This window comes from Lepidochelys kempii, chromosome 1, assembly GCF_965140265.1.
Source record: "Lepidochelys kempii isolate rLepKem1 chromosome 1, rLepKem1.hap2, whole genome shotgun sequence".
Taxonomy (NCBI): domain Eukaryota; kingdom Metazoa; phylum Chordata; order Testudines; family Cheloniidae; genus Lepidochelys; species Lepidochelys kempii.
This window is the reverse complement of record NC_133256.1, coordinates 304,724,686-304,744,787: the sequence shown is the minus strand read 5'-3', so window position 1 is coordinate 304,744,787 and position 20,102 is coordinate 304,724,686. Positions and strand designations below refer to the sequence as shown.

General features: G+C 46.7%; 1 protein-coding gene across 6 annotated transcripts in view; it reads right to left on the bottom strand.

Annotated features, from left to right (window-relative positions):
• Positions 1-20,102, bottom strand: part of ST7 (suppression of tumorigenicity 7) — a 233,567-nt gene that overhangs the window by 23,774 nt on the left and 189,691 nt on the right. For 5 of the 6 annotated variants that reach the window (XM_073328161.1, XM_073328160.1, XM_073328158.1 and 2 more), the window contains one exon: positions 5,714-5,864. In XM_073328161.1, the coding sequence (XP_073184262.1) occupies positions 5,714-5,864 (151 nt within the window). The remainder of the gene's footprint in view (positions 1-5,713; positions 5,865-20,102) is intronic. The other variant, XM_073328156.1, reaches the window with a different exon arrangement.

The window sequence follows — 20,102 nt, the reverse complement described above, 5'->3', positions numbered from 1 at the left end:
GAGATACTCCAGGATGACCTGCACCGGGGCCTGGCACGGCCGCACCTGTCGGGGTTCACACCAACATAAGAACCTTTTCCACTTGGCCACATAAGCAACCCTGGTAGAGGGCTTCCTACTGCCAAGCAGAATCTGCTGCACTGGAAGGGAGAACTGGCTCTCCAGGGTGTTTAGCCACACAGCCTCCACGCCGTCAGGTGCAGTGACTGTAGGTCGGGGTGGAGAAGCCGCCTGCTGTCCGGTGTAATGAGGTCCTGGTGTAGGGGCAGGACTACTGGGGCCGCCACCGACAGCTCTAGGAGCGATGTGTACCAGTGCTGGTGGGCCCAGGCTGGGGCGATGAGGACATCGCCGCCCTGTCCCTGTGCACCTTGAGTAGGACCTTGTGCACCAAAGGGAGCGGGAGAAAGGCATACATCAAGCCCCCTCTCCACAGGGTCGCAAACATGTCTGCAAGTGAGCCTGGGCTGCGGCCCTGGAACGAGGAGAAACGTGGGCACTGGGCATTGGCACCTAGGGAAACCCCCATCTGCGGGGAGTGAAAGCACGACGTCCGCCCTGAGCGTCCACTCGTGCATATGGTATGACCTGCTGAGGGAGTCCGCCAGCTCGTTTCGTACCCCCGGGAGATAGGACGTCTCAAGGTGAATTGCATGGGCTATACAAAGGTCCCAGAGGACGAGAGCCTCGCGACAGAGTGGTGAGGAACGAGCCCCGCCCTGTTTGCTTATATAAAACATGGCAGTAGTGTTGTCTGTCAGAACTGTCACGCTGTGACCACTCAGAGGGGCGTGAAAGGTCTGGCAGGTGAGACGAACCGCCCTGAACTCCTTCACATTGATAAAGAGCAACCACTCTGCTCCGGACCACAACCCCTGCATCATGAGGTCCCCCAGGTGAGCCCCCCATCCGTGGTCTGACGCGTCTGTCACCAGCGTCAGGTCCGGTTGTGAGGCGGCAAAGGGGATGCCTTCGCAAACCACAGGCTGGGACTGACACCACAGCAGGGAGTCCAGCATGTCCCTTGGGGCTGTCACTACCAAGCCCAGGGGGTCCCTGCCTGGGCGGTACACCCGAGCGAGCCACGCCTGCAGAGTCCTGAGCCTCAGTCTGGCATGCCTGACCACGTGCATGCGTGCTGCCATGTGGCCCAGCAGCTGCAGGCAGCACCTAGCCGTTGTCATTGGAAACTGGTGCAGGGAGGCCACCGCTTGCTGGATAGCCCAGAATTGGGATACTGGAAGGCTTGTACCGCATCCAGGACCGCCCCTATGAATTCCACTCTCTGTGTGGGTACAAGTGTGGACTTGTGGACGTTGACCAGGAGCCCCAGCTCGCAGAACAATCTCAGGGCCACCTTCATATGGCCCTGCACTTCCGTCTTGGCCCACCAGGAGCCAGTCGTCGAGGTACGGGTACACTCGGATTCTCTGCCTCCGTAAGAAAGCCACCACCACCGCCATGCACTTCGTGAACACCCTTGGGGCCGCGGCTAGACCCAACGGAAGAACCGCAAACTGGTAATGTTCTCGGCCCACGGTGAAGCGCAGGAACCGCAGATGTGCTGGGTGGATGGCGATATGAAAGTACGCGTCCTTCATTTCAAGGGCGGCGTACCAGTCCCCCGGATCCAGGGAAGGGATGATAGTGCCCAGAGAGACCATGAGGAACTAGGCCTTGACCAGGAATTTGTTGAGCAAGCGCCGGTCTAGGATGGAGCGAAGGCCCCCTTTGAACTTGGGGATGAGGAAGTACCGGGAGTAGAACCTCTTTCCCCTTAGGCTGTGCGGCACCGCCTCTACCGCTCCCCGCCGTTAGCAGTGAGCGAACTTCCTTCTCTAAGAGATGCTCGTGAGAGGGGTCCCTGAAGAGGGATAGGGAGGGGGGTAGTACCCGTTCCACACCGTGCGTAAGACCCAACAGTCTGACGTAATGGTGGACCACACACGGGAGAAACGGGGCAGGTGGTTCAGGAAACAAAGGGATGGATACGGTGACTGGTCTAGTACTCTGTCCTCGAGCGCACCTTCAAAAGCCTGGCTTAGTGCCCGGCTGGGGTTTGTGTTGGCCTTGATTGTGGCCCGGCACATTATTGTTATTATTGTTGTTGCGCCGTCACCTGTTATCCCTGCCGTGCCTACGGTAAGGCTCATGCCTATGACGAGGCTGGTACTGGCATTGAGGGGGAGGCTGAGGCTTAAAGGGCTTCCTCTGGGTCGCCGGGGTGTGCATAGCTTGCAAATCCTTGAGGCTAGGCAGCCTCATGTCTGTCTGGTCCAAGAAGAGCCCGGACCGTTCGAACGGGAGGTCCTGGAGTGTATTCTGGACCTCGGATGGCAGGCCTGACTCCTGGAGCCATGCCGAGTGCTTCATGACCACTCCTGACATGACTGTTCTAGCCACCATGTCTGCTGAATCCAGGGAGGCCTGGAGAGAGGTCTTGGCTACTGCCTTGCCCTCGTTCACCAGGGCCGTGAACTCCTGTTGGGAACCTTGCGGGAGGTTGTCCTTAAACTTCCGCACCGCCTCCCAGGAGTTGAAATTGTGCCTGTTGAGGATGGCCTGCTGGTTCGCAATCCTCAACTGAAGGCCCCCAGATGAGTACACCTTTCTGCCAAAAAGGTCCAGACGTTTCGCCTCCTTAGCCTTAGGGGCCAGGGCCTGCTGTCCATGGCGCTCCCTTTCGTTTACTGCTGAGACCACTAGGGAGCCTGGACTCGGGTAGCAGAACAGGAACTCACAGCCCTTAGATGGGGCAAAGTATTTACGCTCCACTCCTTCAGCTGTTGGAGTGCTGGAGGCCGGGGTCTGCCATATAGTCTTATATAGTTGGACTGAATGGTTTTAACGAGCGGGAGCGCTATTCTGGATGGACCTTCGGGGCTCAAAATGTCCACCATGGGGTCCTCCTGCTCAACTGTTTGCTCGGCCTGCAACCCCAAGTTTTGAGTGACCCTGCACAGCAATTTCTGGTGGGCTCTATGGTCTATCAGCAGAGGGCCGGACACCTCTGTACCCGCCACCACCTCATCGGGGGAAGATGAGGAGGTTAGCTGCTGCTCGACCCCCTCTGGTTGGTCCTCCTACTCCCCATCTCCCGTGGGAGGGGCCTCCGGCTCAAGCCAGAGCGGGAGTCCATGGGATGGCACCGGGCTTGCTGCTGGTCTCTCTGGTCTATGCTGGGGGGATTCTGGAGGTGTGGATACTGTTGCCTCTGGCACCATCGGGCGTCGGTACGGGGACTGGGATCGCTGCACTGAGTAACTTGCCCTGGACAGGGCCCCTTGGCGCTCCTGATAGGCCCAGGGGGTCCAGAAGGGCCAATGGCCTGACGGCCCCCATTGGGGCCAGTGCAGGTAGCTATAGCGGCCGGAGTCGGAGCTGGACTGCGGCGACGCCAATCACAAAGGCCATGGTGGTGCCAACGATCTATGCCAGTGGGAGAACAAGCAGCTCCTGGCTGAGCAGGAGCAGTACCGGTATCCCAGGGACCGGGACTGAGATCTGGACCGGGACCAGGGTTCCCTGGACTGGGACCATCTGTGGGAGTCCTCTGGCGAGGGCCGTCTCAGCTCCTCTCAATGCCGGTCTCTGGGTGGTGCTGGAGAGCGGCATGCTCTTTCCGGTGCTTCTTCGCCTTGACCCACTGCTGGTGCTGCAACCTCCTTCTGGGCCGCTGGCAAGTGTGAGTCCGCAGAGTCGGAGCTCTACCGGGACCAACTCCGGGAGCGGTGCCGGGACGGTGTCCTCGAGCAGCACACTGTTGCCAGCTTACCCCTCGATGGCCCCCGAGGCATGGGTGCCGGAGGGTTCTCCCCATACGGGAGGGGGCTCACCACCGACAGCTCGATGAGGTCCTTTGCAGCCTCACAGGTGCCAGGCGTAGAGGGCTGATCAGTTATGCCCTCGAGCCCATCGTCCGCACTGAGCTCACTTAGGTCTGGGCCCGGTGGAGCTTGTGCTGCCGGGACCGCCCGTGTCAGCGCCGGTACCGGGACCTTCCCGCTTTTATCGGCGCTCGGGGCCTTGGGAGGGGCCGGCCTCCTGTGCGGGGAACGACCGCGCCTTCCTTTAGGCTGCGCCGGGGGCTGCACCGGGGAGGACGAGTGGTGCCGGGGCCTAGCCGGGCGCTCCGGGGCCAACAGTTTACGGTGCTTAGCCGATGCTGGTCTCTCGATGGCTCCGGGGCACTATGCACTGAGGAAGCCTGAGCCAGCGTCGGGCTCCGGGCCTGGAGGCTGCAATGCGGCCTCCATCAACAGCTGCTTTAGGTGAAAGTCTCTTTCTTTCCTTGTCCTTGGCTTGAACGCCTTGCAAATCCTACACCATTCAGTTTGATGTCTGTCCCCCAGGTAACATAGATACAAGTCGTGGAGGTCACTAACTGGCATAGGTTTGCGGCACATGGCGCAAGCCTTGAAGCTGTGGGCCTGAGGCATGCCCCGCGGCCCAGGGCAGGTGCTGGAGGCCTCCAAGCACCTAATGACTTAAGTGTCCACAATCTGTATGTAAACGAACTGATAACAGCTACTCTAAAGGCTAAGGGACTGCTCCTCCACGAGAGAGAGAGAGAGAGAGAGAGAGAGAGAGAGAGAGAGAGAGAGGGGTTGTTCCAATGCCTCCACGGACGGTAAGAAGGCACGGAGGGGGTCGGGCCGGTGGGGGTATATATGCACAGCACAGTGGCACCATTCGGGGGCCCCGCTGGCCGCCGCTAAGGGAAAAAGTTTCCGACGCTCGTGCGTGCGGCACGCGAGCGCCTAATGTGGGATGGACATGAACAAGCACTCGAAGAAGAATTATCATCCCCATTTGACAGATGAGAAAAATTAGCTACAGAAGAGAAGTGATTTTTCTCAGTGTCACACAGCAAGTAGAACCCAGATCTCCTGAGTCTTCGGTGCTGTGCTTTAAGCACAAGGCTTTGCTTTCTCCCCTTAGTTAAATGAAGGAAGTTTGTATTTGCAAACTGACAGTGGTAAAGATAGAACTAAACTCCAGATTAGTCACCATAATGCAGTCCCTGGGGGGATACTACAGTGGCTTAATCCTGGCCCAGAATTTGGAGACATAGTTCCATGGGGCATGATCCCACATTCCTTATGCTCCCAAAACTCACCGAGTTCAGCAGACTTCAGGGTTCCTCTGACATTATGCCAGCTGGGGATCACCAGATCACACGGGCACTACACCCGACTGCTCCTGGGAACATGGCCCTACGCAGTTCGGTTCAACAACACTATTCTATTATTGCTCATACAAACTTATCATAAAAGTCTCCTCATTGTTACTGGTATCTTTTCTAGACAATATTTGGCTTTGTAACTAGCACACAATTCGGGGGTCCAAAATTCATTAGAGGCCATTGGCAGGGTTTGTTAACATTTAATTTTCCACAAAGGGCGTGGTTTACTGGTGTGAGCAGGAGGCTGGGAATCAGGACTCCTGTGTTCTCCTGCCAACTTTGCCAATAATTTCTCTGCATGACCTGAAGAAAGGCAACTTGACCTATCTACAGAATGAAACAAGAATACATAGCTACCACACAGAGGTACTGTGAAGCTTAATTCGTTAATGGTTTGAAGTACTATGAGCTCCTTAGATGGAAGGTGCTGTACCATATAAATAATTATTTACTCATAATACTCCATGGAAATATGTGGTTATATCTTTCAATTCCTGTAAAATGTTTCTGAGAAAGAGAATTACTTACTGCCTTCCCACGTACAATGTAAGAGATTCAGTGCCCCCTCTACCCTTTTCCAGTGCTGAAGGTGAAAGAACGCATATGCTATTGCTTCACTGTCCCCTCTCTTCAGAATATGTTCAGGGGGCAGTATTAAGCTTTTCATTTCTAGTAGATACTGCAATAGAAAGGCAGAACACAATTATTTCAGCTGTAAAAATAAACACAGTAGCTGCTTGCAATTCCTCAATGCACACTGAAAGCTCTATTTCTCTAAAATACTCTTATTCCTAAGTGTTTCATCAAATATGTAACATCACCAACTGCACTTGAAGATAATTATTGAATTATCCCAAACACTAAAATATGCCACCAGATGGTTAATGTTGTGCTCTTCAGCTGTACTGGGGACCACAGAGAATTTCAAAATGAGATGTTTCTCTTATCAAAGGGAAAGAGAAATTTAAAAAACCCTCACACAACAGACAGGATGGTCTAATTACAACAGCTTTTGAATTAAAGTATTTATAATACAAGAAATGATGTGATAAAGTAATGAGGTGCTTAAAAAATCTAGCTTTCAGAGTAGCAGCCGTGTTAGTCTGTATCGGCAAAAAGAACAGGAGTACTTGTGGCACCTTAGAGACAAACAAATTTATTTGAACATAAGCTTTTGTGGGCTACAGCCCACTTCATCAGATGCATAGAATGGAACATATAGTAAGAAGATATTTATACATACAGAGAACATAAAAACATAAAAATATAAAAAGATGGAAGTACCCCAGGCTAATTAATTAAGAGGAGCTATTATCAGCAGGGGAAAAAAAAACTTTTTAAGTGATAATCAAGATGGCCCATTTCAGACAGTTGACACAAAGGTGTGAGCTTATTTAACATGGGGAAGTAGATTCAATTAGTGTAATGAGCGAGCCATTCCCTGTCTTTGTTCAAACCTAAGTTCAAACCTAAGTTAATGGTATCTAGTTTGCATATTAAAGAATCTAGCCTCTCTCCAAAGAAATGGGCAATAATTTTAATCTCATACACAAGGTCTTTATAAAACTATTTCCTTACAATCAGTGTATTATTACGGATATGAATGTTGTAAAGTTTGCATCAGTGTCAGGATGTTCTACTTCCATGGTGAGATAAAGGAGGACAGAGATGGACAGTGATTTTGGGTGCCTCAATTTTTGGGTGCCCAACATGAAACACCTGAAAGCAACCTGATTTCCAGAGGACGGGTGTTCATCATTCAAGCTGGGCACCCAAAATCACTTCAGAAATGTAGGCCAAATTGTTTATTGCAACATGGGACATACCAATGTCTAACACACAGACAAGTTCCCCAAAATAAAAAGTGACAGAAATCCCAAGAATGTCTATGATACAGCAGTAGTTAAAGCCTCAAATCTGTCCAAATGGATGAGCTTCTCTGAGCCTCTATCTACGTTCCCCATGGGTTTCACCTGCTGGGTGACTCTCAGACCAGCACATGACTCCTTCTCCCTTGGTGCTACCTGCCAGCAACTGGGAGAAAGAGAGGGAAATATATAATCTGTATTTTAAAGGACCCAGACTCCTCTCCTTTCCCAGCCTGCTTTACCATGAAAGGAACGACAGATAGTCTTTTCCTTTCTTTACATAGCCAACCTCAAGTAACTTACTCTTTCTTCTTTGCTGTAGAGCAAAATGGCTCTATGCCAGGACCTGGGTTCACCTTCAAGGAAGAAGGCAAAAAACTTTCCACAACCTGCTTCTTGGTCTTCTGAAACTGCATTAACCCAGTGTTTTTAGCACTGGGGAAAAGGGGAACTCTGACCTACCTTTCTCTCCAAGCTTCAGTTATAATGCCTTAATGAAACTTAGATCAGGATTACAAAGTTGAGCTTGTTCTTAAACAATGACTTGTTCTTCTTTGAGACCTGCTTTTGATTCCCCAATGACTTGTCTGCTCAAGATGAAAGCAAAGGAATAAACAACCAATGTGCTACTTCTAGGATGCTGAGCAGCACATAACACTGCACTGCCTGAAAGGGTGAGTTACGAGTATGCATAAATGTTTCTTCTTCTGCAAGTGCCAACAGTCTGCTCAGCCCTGTACGATTCAGTTATCAAGAAAGTGCTCTCCACAGAAAGTTTACAGTCTTGAACACAGACAGACAAGATCCACTTGGAGATCTAGAGGAGGGAGATATCTTGGAGAAACCTCTTAACCCCCCGACCCTCTTAGAAAAAATTGGAAAATATTAGATTATTTGTGGGTGTTGTAGAAGAAGGGAATCTTTAGAAATACTTTAATAAAAATGTACTTGTATGTGTGCGCGTGGCGGGGGGAGCTAGCACATGGATACAGGGAGTGTATTCCATACCTAAGGAGCGGCGTAGAAAAAGGTATGAAGATGGGAGTGGCAGAAGGAAATGAAGGTGTCATCACGGCCCAGCGATGTGTGTGAGGGAGAACACTGAACACCAATGGGAGACAAGATTCCAGTTCTAGACTGCAGTGGAAATAGGCAGGCTCCTGAAGGCTAGGATGAGAACTTTAAACTTGATAAAACAGGCAATGCCAGGGCTGATTTAAAGAGTGGGATGACATGGTCAGATTCAAAGGCAAAGATAATGTTGGCTTCAGTGTTGGATGGATTAGAAGTGAATTATTTGGGTATCATGAAGGAAGAAGGAAATAACAATGGCTTCAGAAGCGCATTAGCCATCAGGATAGAAAGAAAGGGAGACCTTTTAAGATTATATTAAAAGAAACCACCAGATTTAGGACAGACTGGATGTGTGGCGAGAAGGGAATTAGAGGCGACACCAAGATTGCAAGCCTGAGAGATAGAAAGCAAGGAAAAAGGCAGAAAAGTGAAGGGTGTAGGAGATAAATTATTGAGCTCTGTTTTCGTCATGTTGAGCTGGCAGTAGGCCCTCCAAGGCAATATATCGGAGAGGCAGATGTGTGGGACTGGATGGAATGGCACAGAGCAAGCATTGAGATATAGACTTCTGAATCATCCATATGTAGAGGATTGTAGAAACCAGGTGAGCAGAGAAGGTAGGCAAGAGATAAGGTGCAGGGAGAAGAGGAACATACTAAAAGAGAAACCTGCAGAAAAAGGAGGATGAGGAGCTTCCAGAGAAGTCACTGAAAGAGCAGCAAGGGAGGCAAGAGGAGAACCATGAGAGAACATGGCTATGAAACAAAGGAAGGATAAGGTATCAAGAGGAAAGGAATGATCAACAGTAAAGAAGGCAGCAGAAAGGATGCAGTGAAGGCCCTGAGGCTTGGGGAGGAAGAGGTAGTCTGAGCATCTGGTAAATGTATTCACAGAAGAATGTAGAGGGTGGAAGCCAGATTGGAGGGGATGCAGAAGTACATTAGAGGAGATGAAGTTAATGCAGCAGTTGCAAATGGACCATTTAATCTTGCCTTTCTGTTTGCAGAGCACCTAGCATGTTGTGGGTATTACCAGAAACAAGGAATAATTAGAGCTATCAGCGAAGGGAAGAGAAAAATTGCAAACATTTCTGCACAATTTCCTCCATGTTCTTTGACACAATTTCAAAAACTTTGAAATTTTCAGACGAGTTATACTACTGCTATTGCTAATATATAGGGCCCTACCAAATTCATGGCCATGAAAAACGCATCACAGACCATGAAATCTAGTCTCCCTTGTGAAATCTGATCTTTTGTGTACTTTTACCCTATACTATAGGCAGTGTTTCTCAAACTGGTGGTCCCAACCCAAAACAGCGTCGGCAAGGCTATTTTAGAGGGTTGTGGTATTACCACCCTTACTTCTGTGCTGCCTTCAGAGTTGGGCACCATAATATGCCATTCTCACTTCTGTGCTGCTGCTGATGGCAGCGCTGCCTTCAGAGCTGGGCGCCTAGCCAGCAGCCACCGCTCTCCGGCCGTCCAGTTCTGAAGGAAGCATGGAAGTAAGGTGGCAATACCATGACACCTTTACAATAGCCTTCTGACCTCCTTTAGCGTCGGAACCCCAGTTTGAGAAACATTGACTCAAAGGCTTTACATGTTTATATTTTACCATTTTAAAATACATATTCATGCTTTGTTACAACCCCGTGTAATTTAAGATTTAAATATCTGAAACCGTGAAATTCAAGGTTTTTTAAATGCTATGACTGTGAAATTTATAAAAATGGATTGTGAATTTGGTAAGGCCATGCTACTATGGGATGGTAGAGAGAGATGGAGAAGTTACTGTGACTCTCAGATGATAGATGTTCCTGTTTTAATGGACTATTATGATCTGATACCAAAATATAATTTCTATATCCCACACCTGAATATGTATGTTGCATGGTGGTTGTCTGCACTCTGAGAACATCCTCACAGATAGAGAAAGCAATAAAGTCTTGGTTTAAGAACGGCTATAATACATGGAGCTATTTGATGGTCTATATCGAAACCTTGGAGTGGTGAGCAGACTGGTTTTGGTGGGATTAGGGAAATGCATTCACCAGGAGGACAAGTTGATGACAAAAGGTTGATAAACATAAGCCAGAGGTGCATGACAAGGGAGCCCAGCATGATGGACTAGAAACATACTCTTTCTGAGGTAACTGAAGGTGGACAGCCTGCCTGGTAAGCTTATAGCAAAGATCAGTCCTAGACAAGAGAGATATGTGATTAACTTTGTTTTGTCTGTAAATCTCCTGTTTACTCTGTGCTTTTACTCTACTATTTAAGTATCTTGTTTTTGAAGAAACAGCTGTTGTGTGTCACACTGGTCATCTGCCTTCGAAAAGACAATCAAGCCAGTGCCCTGCCCCACACCCAGAGGTGCTTGTCTCATTAAAAAGGGGCTGGGAATGCAGACACCTACCCTGGCTTTGGTCTGGAAGGACAAGGATTGCAGAATCCACCGCAGGCCAGAGGGAGTGGAAAGAGCTGAACAGGCACTCACTAAGGGGCAAGTCAGAGACCAAGGTGAAATGGGTGTAGGGGGCATAATCCTTGCACAGTCACTTTCATGGGCTGATTTTGAGAATGGAGGATAATAGGCCATGCTTGTATGCAGAGCAAATAGGAGGCAGAAGAGAGGAAAAGATTGAGGGCGAGAGTAAGTGAGAGTTCGGGTGGTGGGTCAATAACCCCAAAGGGATGCGGTTGAGGGGACAGGTGCAGAGGAAACAAAAGTGATGTCAGAGTCAGCAAGGGGAAAGAAGGAAAGGAAGAGGAGGGATCAGAGGGGAAGGAAAAGAAGCGGGGGTGGGGAAGCTATTGCAGGGAAGCCATCATAGATCTTATAAACCTTCTGCTTGAAAAAATCGGGTAGGATCTGGGCAGATGAAGAAAGGGGAGTAAAAAACGGGAAAAAGTGAATAAGTGGGTAATTCCAGGAGGAGAAGTAGTGCTGTTTTTGATGTAGACAACAGTACTGAAGGAGGGGAGGATGAATTTGCAGTGGAGGAAGTCTGTGTTATACCTGGATTTTACCTAGAGACTTTCAACTGCACATATGAGAGCAGCAGGTGGACTGCTTTGGAAGCAAACATTTAATGGGATGGATATTTTGGTGTGGGAGAGGAGTCAAAGGAATCAATGGCTGCACAGAGAGTGGAATGAAAAGTTGAATCCAAACTCATCAGTCATGAGAGATGGGATGGCTCAGGGCTGCAGAGAAATCAGAAATGTTTCTTACCTGTTCCCTTAAAATGATGTTACTGCATATTTCAAAGCAAAGATTCCACCTTTTAGCAGGAAGGAGCATGTCTGCATTAACTACAAAGCATTATCTTGATTCAATGGCTATTAGCCATGATGGGCAGAGATGGTGGCCCTAGCTTCTGTTTGCCAGAGGCTAGGAATGGGTGACAGGGGATGGATCACTTGATGATTACATGTTCTATTCATTCCCTCTGGGGTACCTGGCATTGGCCACAGTCGGAAGACAGGATACGGGGCTAGATGGACCTTTGGTCTGACCCAGTATGGCCGTTCTTATGTTATGTTATACATGTTATGTTAGTGGCCTCTTGTGAAAAGTTTTGTTTTAGTGACATGCTGCAGTCTCTTTACTCCACAAGTCCCAGTTCTCCCTCCACACCCCAGCTCGTCATCAGATCTGTCTGATGTCTCTCACTCTCCCCATCCCAACCCACTTGTTGCTAGTCCTAATATTCTTGTCCAGTCTTCTTCCTCCCCCTAGCGTTTCATCTCATCTTGGTGTTCCAACTGGCTCTCAATCTCACCTCCCCTTTCCCTCACCATGTCCCAGTCTCTCTCCCTGACTCACAGTCCCATTCTCCTTGCCCAGTTTATTCCAGCTTCCCCTCCCCTCTTGTGGCTCCCAGTTCCAGTCCATTTGCCCTACCAGTCCCATCTTTCTTTTCATCCCCTCTGGGTCTCAGCCCCAATCTCCTTATCCAACTAGTCCCACTCCCAACTTCCAGTCACAGCTCTCTTCCCACACCCATTTCAGTACTAGCCTCACCAGGCTCCTTGTCCCAATTTACTCCTTTCCCTTCTCCCAGTCAGGGTGTTACTCTTCCATGGTGCCTGGTTGCCAGCAAGGGGACCATCGACAGCACAGGAGAGACAGGCTCCCTGCTCTCAGTACTGGTGCCCAGCCCGAGCCTGAAGCAGCCAAATTCAGGGAAAATCTGAGTGCATCCATCTAGCCCAGGGATATAGAACATCTCTCAGTTACTATGTAGGGATGGTACATGCACAGTCTGCTCAGCACTATGAACTGTGAGAGGCTCTAGCATGCCCATTGAAGACAGAATCTCTGGAGATTTTAGCCTCTAAATTCTAATAAGTCTCCACTGAGCATGTGTGAACTGATTTTTTCAGAGGCTTATAATTTGGCCAAATTTTGGAAGACTTTCACAGGCAAAGCAAAAGGCACATCCATGACACAAAGGCCATATCCCATGCCAAATTTCAAGACCTTGCTCCACAGCATGGACACTAGATATTCTCAAAGAAAAGGTAGCTAGAACTTTTTTTCAACACATTGAAAAACCATGTATTATTCTTTAGCCTTGTTCTCAAAAATGGCTGTAACATTTTGGCTGAAACTTTCCAACAAAATTTGGCCTAAGGCAGACAACTGGCATGGAAAATTTCAGACAAAACAGTCACAGTTTGGCCAAATTATGAGCCACTAAAAAAGTGTGTCATAATGGGAGCTGTCAGGCAATCTTAACAACAGATGGTGCTACCAGCCCCACCTATAACAACTCAACAGCCATCCTACTGTTTTTCTTACTCTTGACTCCCCACCTGCACCCTGACCAAGCTGTTATCTCATGTTATGTTTTGTCTTTTAGATTGTAAGCGGTTTGGGGCAGGGACTGTCATTTTCTCTACAGCGATTAGGACAATGGGACCCTGAACTGGTTGGCCTTTAATGCTACCACAACATAAATGTAAACAATAATACTACTAAAATCAGCAAGTGAAAGTGGCAATCCAGCGTTGAAACAGTGTGCCTTTCCCAGCTTGGTCTGGGTTTGCATTGTTATTTAATGAAGCCACATTTTGTCTAGCAATGTGTAATTCACCATGTATACATATGGAAGTATGTCTCTTAATCAGCATTTGTGAGGCTAAAATGCAAATTATTATTTGTACTGTTGTAATGCCTGTGGACTTCATCAGAATCAGGGCCCCTTTCTGTTAAGTGCTGTACGAACTCAAAGGTAAAGAGGGCACCTTTCCCAAAGGGCTGTCAGTTCATGATTAACTTCATTTCTATGTACAGAGATAGTGTAATCACGAAGTCAAGTACAGACTCTTGCTACTTCATTACCATGAATGAATATATATAATTTATTTGATTGCATCAGTTGTCCTCTGACCACTAATCCTCCTCTATTGAGACTACTTCTAAAATTCCAAATGGCTGAGCAGCTTCAAACAGCTATCTTCTTATAACTCTCCCCCACCCCAAAATAACAAACCCCCAAACAAACATCCTGAGAAATGTTTCTTCCTTTCTCCCAAATGTGCAATTTCCCTGTAAAATTACACCCGAGTCCCATAACAGGCAATATTCAGTCCTGCACCAGTGACAGTAAAGTCTTACAAACATGTAAGCTACAATATAAGAGCTTTATACCACTGGAATAAGGGAGATTTCAGCTTCCCAGCAAGATGTACAGCACTAGCCTTAGTAAGTTCCAAGATACTGGACTTTGAAGTTGTGATCTTTACAGGCACAGAAAAGTTATTTTAGGTAATCTTGCAACTTATCACGACTCCCTCTGATGCCTGTAGAATTGGACGGATGCTAATTAAGAAGTCCAGCTTTATGGGTGAAGACATTTTTTTAAAAAGTTGCACTAAATTGTTTAAAATCTCTCCAGAATGTTTCTGGAATAACTTTTCTGTAATATACATGATACATGCAGAATACATGAATTTCTTGTGTGTCATATTAATTTATTTGTATTGTTTATTTCTACAACATATTAGGTGGTGCACAAACATACAGGGAGGCATTGTCTCTACTCTGAAGACAAATTAAAAAGACAATCAGAAAAGAGAAGGTGGAAGGGGTATTCAGGTGATGACTGGCCATATCTTGCTAAGGACTTGTCAACACACAAAACTGGAAATACTTAAAGTAAAATCATTTTGTAAATTGGTTTAGTTATATTGGTGTGGACAATCTTAAATTGATTTAAACCTGGCTTGTAAAAATTGGGGCAACGCTGTGTAGACCAGACTTCTATTTTCTAGTTAGTTACATAGATGATCCTCTGTTGGCTCGCTTCCTGCCATTATTGGATGGCTAATTTCTTACAGGTGTCACAGGAGAAGTGGGTCTTCAAGAGGAGGACTCTCTCTGAGCTAGTCCTAAATGACACTACCCTTTCCCACTCAAATCCCTCCTGCAGCCCCACTTATTCAATGATGCCTGCAAGAAACTGGAGATACAACTATTTTTAGAAAAGGAAAAACCTTATGTTTTATATGTAGTTCAGCAGCGTCAAAAGGCCCTGTCAGCGACAGAACTCTATGGTGCTAGGTAGCAGAAACAGTCCTTGCAACCTAATTTAAGAGAGAGATGGTTGAAAAATGCAGAAGAATTTCAACCACCCTACCAGCTTGTTGAAAAATAACATTTTTCTGCAAAACATTAAAAAATATCGCAAATACTTTGTTGAAATTTTAAATTTTTGACCATCTCTGATTCAAGAGATGAGCAGTACAAAGCATAGAAGGGCAGTGGGGAAGGAAGATGAGGATAACAGTGATATGATCCAATAGAACAGATCTTTAGAACAAGATTCCCAGCTCAGGACTTGCCAATTCAGTTTTGATGTCATTAGTTATTATCATCATTATTTATATGGCTTTCTTTGTTCCCTGTCCTGATTTCATCTCCTGGTGTTGACACTGACTCCTCACCTGCTCTTTCTCTCTCTCTCCTACTAATAAGAACATTGAAAAATCTCTGCTTGCCCAGCCTGTTCCTTCTCACAGACCCCATGTCAGCCCAAGTATACGAAGACTGTCAAACTTCCCTCACTGTGTGTGTTTGTGTCTGAACCAGTTTGCCAGACTCAGCAAAAAAAATTTTCACCCGTGCCTCAGGCACCATTGGGCTGGTGGCGGGTGTAAGAGGAAAGTGGAATTGTCACTGAAACACAACAAAAATGGAGAAGGTGCCCAGTGCCAAGAATAACTATTAACCGAGAAAAAGCCTTCCAGCAATGCACACTGTTTTAAGAGACACCTTAAGCCAGGGGTGGGCAAACTTTTTGGCCCGAGGGTCGCATCTGGGTATGGAAATTGTATGGCAGGCCATGAATTCTCACGAAATTGGGGTTGGGGGGGGTGGGGGTGAGGGCTCTGGCTGGGGGTGTGGGCTCTTGGGTGGGGCCAGAAATGAGTTCTGGGTGGAGGAGGGGGCTCCAGGCTGGGGCAGGGGCTTGGGGTGGGGGGTGGGGGTGAGGGCTCTAGCTGAAGGTGCAGGCTCTGGGGTGGGGGTGGGAATGAGGAGTTTGGAGTGAAGGAGGGTGCTCCGGGCTGGGATCAAGGGGTTTGGAGGGTGGGAGGGGGATCAGGGGGTTGGGGCATGGGAGGGGCTCAGGGGTACAGGCTCCAGGCGGTGCTTACCTCAAGCAGCTCCTAGAAGCAGTGGCATGTCCCCCCTCCAGCTCCTATGCGGAGGTGCCTCCCTGTCTGCAGGCACCGCCCCTGCAGCTCAAATTGGCCGCAGTTCCCGGCCAATGGTAGCTGCTGGATCGGTGCTTGGGGTGGGGGCAGCGCACAGAGCTCCTGGCTGCCCCTAAATGTTGGAGCCGGAGGGGAGACATGCTGCTGCTTCCGGGAGCCGCACAGAGTGGCTCCCAACCCTGCTCCCCGGCTGGAGCTTGGGAGCGGGACAAGCCCCAGAACCCGCTTCCCAGCAGGAGCTTGAGGGCTGGGTTAAATTGGCTGGTGGGCCAGATGTGACCCACAGGCCACAGTTTGCCCACCCCTGTCTTAAGCCATATAAATCCTTTGAAAAAGGAACCTCCAGTGATGTTACTCTTTACAAAGGGAAACCCAGGGTAATGTGAAGTCACTTAACATCAGTGAAATTAGGTGAACCTCACTGACAACAAGAGAAGTGAAAAATGTATGTGCATTTTTCATCACTGATGTTTAAAGAATGTACCTCCTTTCCAAATAGAAAGATTCAGATTTAAGCTGCCAACAGATACTGGAGATCAGAGAGGTTAATGACTGCTAAGCTGATATGAAACACAAAATTCTGTGGCCATCCTAAGCTTGCTAGCCATTTCCATTTTCCTCAGTCCCCAAGGACCCAAGAAAAATCAGTTTCTTTGTGTTCAAATCCACTTGTAAGGGACAGCAGATGGGTTTACCTAGTGGAAACGATTCTCAGGGAAAGAGTCACTGCATTTGCCTTTTCTCTTATGAATCTCTTTATATTACAGAAATGTTAAAAAGAACTTTGGAATGGTGCAATACAAACTGGTTTATATATTTAGAGTAGGTATTTCTAAGGTGTGTATCATACTGGTACATAAGCACTGGGATCTGGGACTATTTAAAATGTTCCATTTTAAGGACTTAAGGGAAATTACAAGGCCAGCCTTGAATATATTTGTATCCCATGCAAAGACTTTACCTCTCGCAGGGAAAAATAAATAGAACATGGAGGAGTGCATGACTGCATGTGGGAACTCAATGTCTGCCATAAATAAAGCTGTATCAGGTTACAGGTGGATCCTGGACACCCTATATCTTCTATGCCTAAGTAGGCAATCCCCCCCACCATGTTCCAGCACCGTTCCCATCTTTTTCTGTTTCCTCAAGAGTTCTCTTTTGAATCTCATTTTTCTAGTTCAGACTTTAATTCTAAGATGAAGAAAACATTCTGGGATATGCACTGGCTCTGAGGATGCTAGGTTGCAAGTATCTGAGCTGGAAATTTTGAAAACAAAGAAATGCAGAGGATCATTTACACCTTCCATCCTCAGTAAAGTTGTTCCCTGCCTATTCTTAATGGTGCAGCTGGGAACTTGCCTAGATTTATAGAATCCAAGGCCAGAAGGGACCACTGTGATCATCTAGTCTGACTTCCTGTATAACATAGGCCACAGAATTTCCCCCAAATATTTCCTGTTTGAACTAGAAAAGATCTCTTAGAAAAACATCCAATCTTGATTTACCACAACCCTTGGTAAATTGGAGACTTCACCACAACCCTTGGTAAATTGTTCCAAAAGTTAATTCCTCTCTGTTAAAAATGTTCACCTTATTTCCTGTCTGGATTTGTCTAGCATCAACTTCCAGCCACTGGAGCATCTTATACCTTTGTCTGCTGAAGAACCCATTATCAATATTTGTTTCCTATATTGGTACTTAAATGCCGTAATCAAGTCACCCCTTAGCATTCTCGTTGTTAAACTAAGTACATTGAGCTCTTTCACTCGATCACAATTTTTCCAATCCTTTAATCTTTCTTGTGGCTCTTCTCTGAACCCTTCTCCAATGTATCAACACACTTTTAAATTGTGGACACCAGAGCTGGACACAGTATTCCAATATAGGTTTCACCAGTTCCAAATGCAGAGGTAAAATATCATCTCTACTCCTACTCGAAATTCCCTTGTTTATGCCTCCAAGGATTGCATTAGTCATTTTTGCCACAGTATTGCACTTGGAAGCTCATATTCAGCAGATTACTTTCCAAAGAATTCAGACAATTACTCAGTTTTTAGTGTCATCAGTACAACTTATTTTTTTCTTATTCTAAAGAGGGAGACACTCATTACTGAAATCCTGCAGAAGCTCTGAGCCAATTGCAACACATATTAGCAATGTGGCATTGTTAGCTTTCCTGTGTTGCAAACTGCTAAATGTTGTTATCTAAATTTCATTAAGAAGATATTTGATGCTATTTCAGTCAGAATTAAGGCTGAATATGATGGTGTATATTCATATTATTTGCGTAACATTATTACCGCTAACATATTATTGCTGCATGATTCATGGAATCATAGAAATACAGGCGGTGAAAGAGGACTCGAGAGATCATTGAGTCCAGCCCCCTGCACTGAGGTAGAACTAAGTAACCTAGACCATCCCAGACAGATGTTTGGCCAATGTGTTCTTAAAAACCTCCAGTGATGGGGGTTCCACAACCATCGTTGGAAGCCTATTCCAGAGCTCAACTATCCTTACAGTTACAAAGTTTTTCCTAATATCAAACCTAAATCTCCCTTAGTCTTTTAGCTAATGCAGGACAGTGTGTGTGCATGAAATTCCAGTGATATTGTATGTTAAGCCATATTACAGTTTTAATATTATAATGGGTGTTTTGATGCACCTGTTAATCCCTTTTATTACATCGCAAACCTGACAATTGATACATGTTCCGTTTTCTATTCCTTTTCCTAATTTGATCACTAAATTAAATCGCCACTCTTTAAGTGTGGCCATGGAGTATTCAACATAGCTTGGATATTCATGTGCACAAAGGTGACCTGAAGCCACCTTTGTGATCCCCCGATTCTAAATTAGAATAGCAACATGAATTAGGGCCACCAGGGACTGTCAGGCAATAAGGGAGCTTCAGCCTTTTCGCGTTTTCCTTGGCCAAGGCCCTTGCACCAGCAGTCAGGAATGGGATGCGAAAGGTGCTGCTACCCAGGTTCTAAAGCCATCCAAGGATTTGTCTACATGGTGGGGAATTCTCCCATACCCAGATCCATAAGTCTCAGCAGTGCAAAACTGTCCCACCATTTTGGAGTTTAAGTTTCCATTCCAAGTATATTCTGAAAAATATAGCAATACATTATCCTGCTTGGACCTTTACAGTATGCTATAAAATGACTGGCTTCTTTCAGCTGAGGCAAGAAAAGAAGAAATTTAAGATTATGCTCTCTGGGGCAGGGACTGTCTTTTTGTTCTGTGTTTGTGAGGCACCTCGCACAGTAGGTCCATGACTAGGGCTTCTGGGCACTATGACAAATACAAATAAATAATAATAACCACAACCATTTGGGAATATTAAAGATCCTACAGCATTTTTCATAAGATTGAGGGTGTTAATTATGGTGTCTCGATCAGATTCCAACTTGATTTATGTTCTGTTTACTTAAAGTAACCATCCTGCTCTTTCAAATGAACATAATATTGTTCATTTTTCTCTCCTAATCTGCCGTGAAGTGTTATTGTGAGCTGTCAAAACAACTGCTGCATTGTACCCCAGAGATGGCTGCATTTCAGTGGCAGGTTAAGTGATTCCTGTCTAGAGTTTCTATACGGGTTTGCATTTGTAAAATGCCTTGGTATTGCAAATGTAAGCTATTATCATCTTCTCCTTTTACTGCCACTAGAGATGGAATGACTGACCAGTAAAACATGCTTCCTGTTTGCTACAATGGAGGCAGGAATTGCTAGAAAGAATCATACTGGTTAGTGGCTAGTCAGTGGGAGAAGGCAAGAAGTACATCGATCTTACGGGAAAGTGTTTAATCTCTGCACAGTACTGGGAAAAGACCTTCCTGCCGTGAGAAGGGCAGTGTGTGCACATGGGGGTTATCTCCTACTCCTCATGGATAAGGGCATAGAAGAAGGGCTGAGGATTTGGTGCTCAACTGTATCCATCAGCCAATGTTCACACAGCCTCCTGGTTCACACAGAATCTGCCACTGCTAACAGTGGTCCTGCATAGTGCTGAGGACCAGGTGAAAAAATAAGAAGCAGCATTAGCTATTAGTGCTCAGAAGCCAGGAGTCTTACTGCTGTGATGTATAGTTAGAGAGGGAATGAGGGAATTATAAAAAAAAAAAAATCCTTTTCACCTTTAACATACCCACCTGCTGAAGTGAAGAAACAGATTGACAGAGCCAGAAGAGTACCCAGATGTCACCTACTACAGGACAGGCCCAATAAAGAAAGTAACAG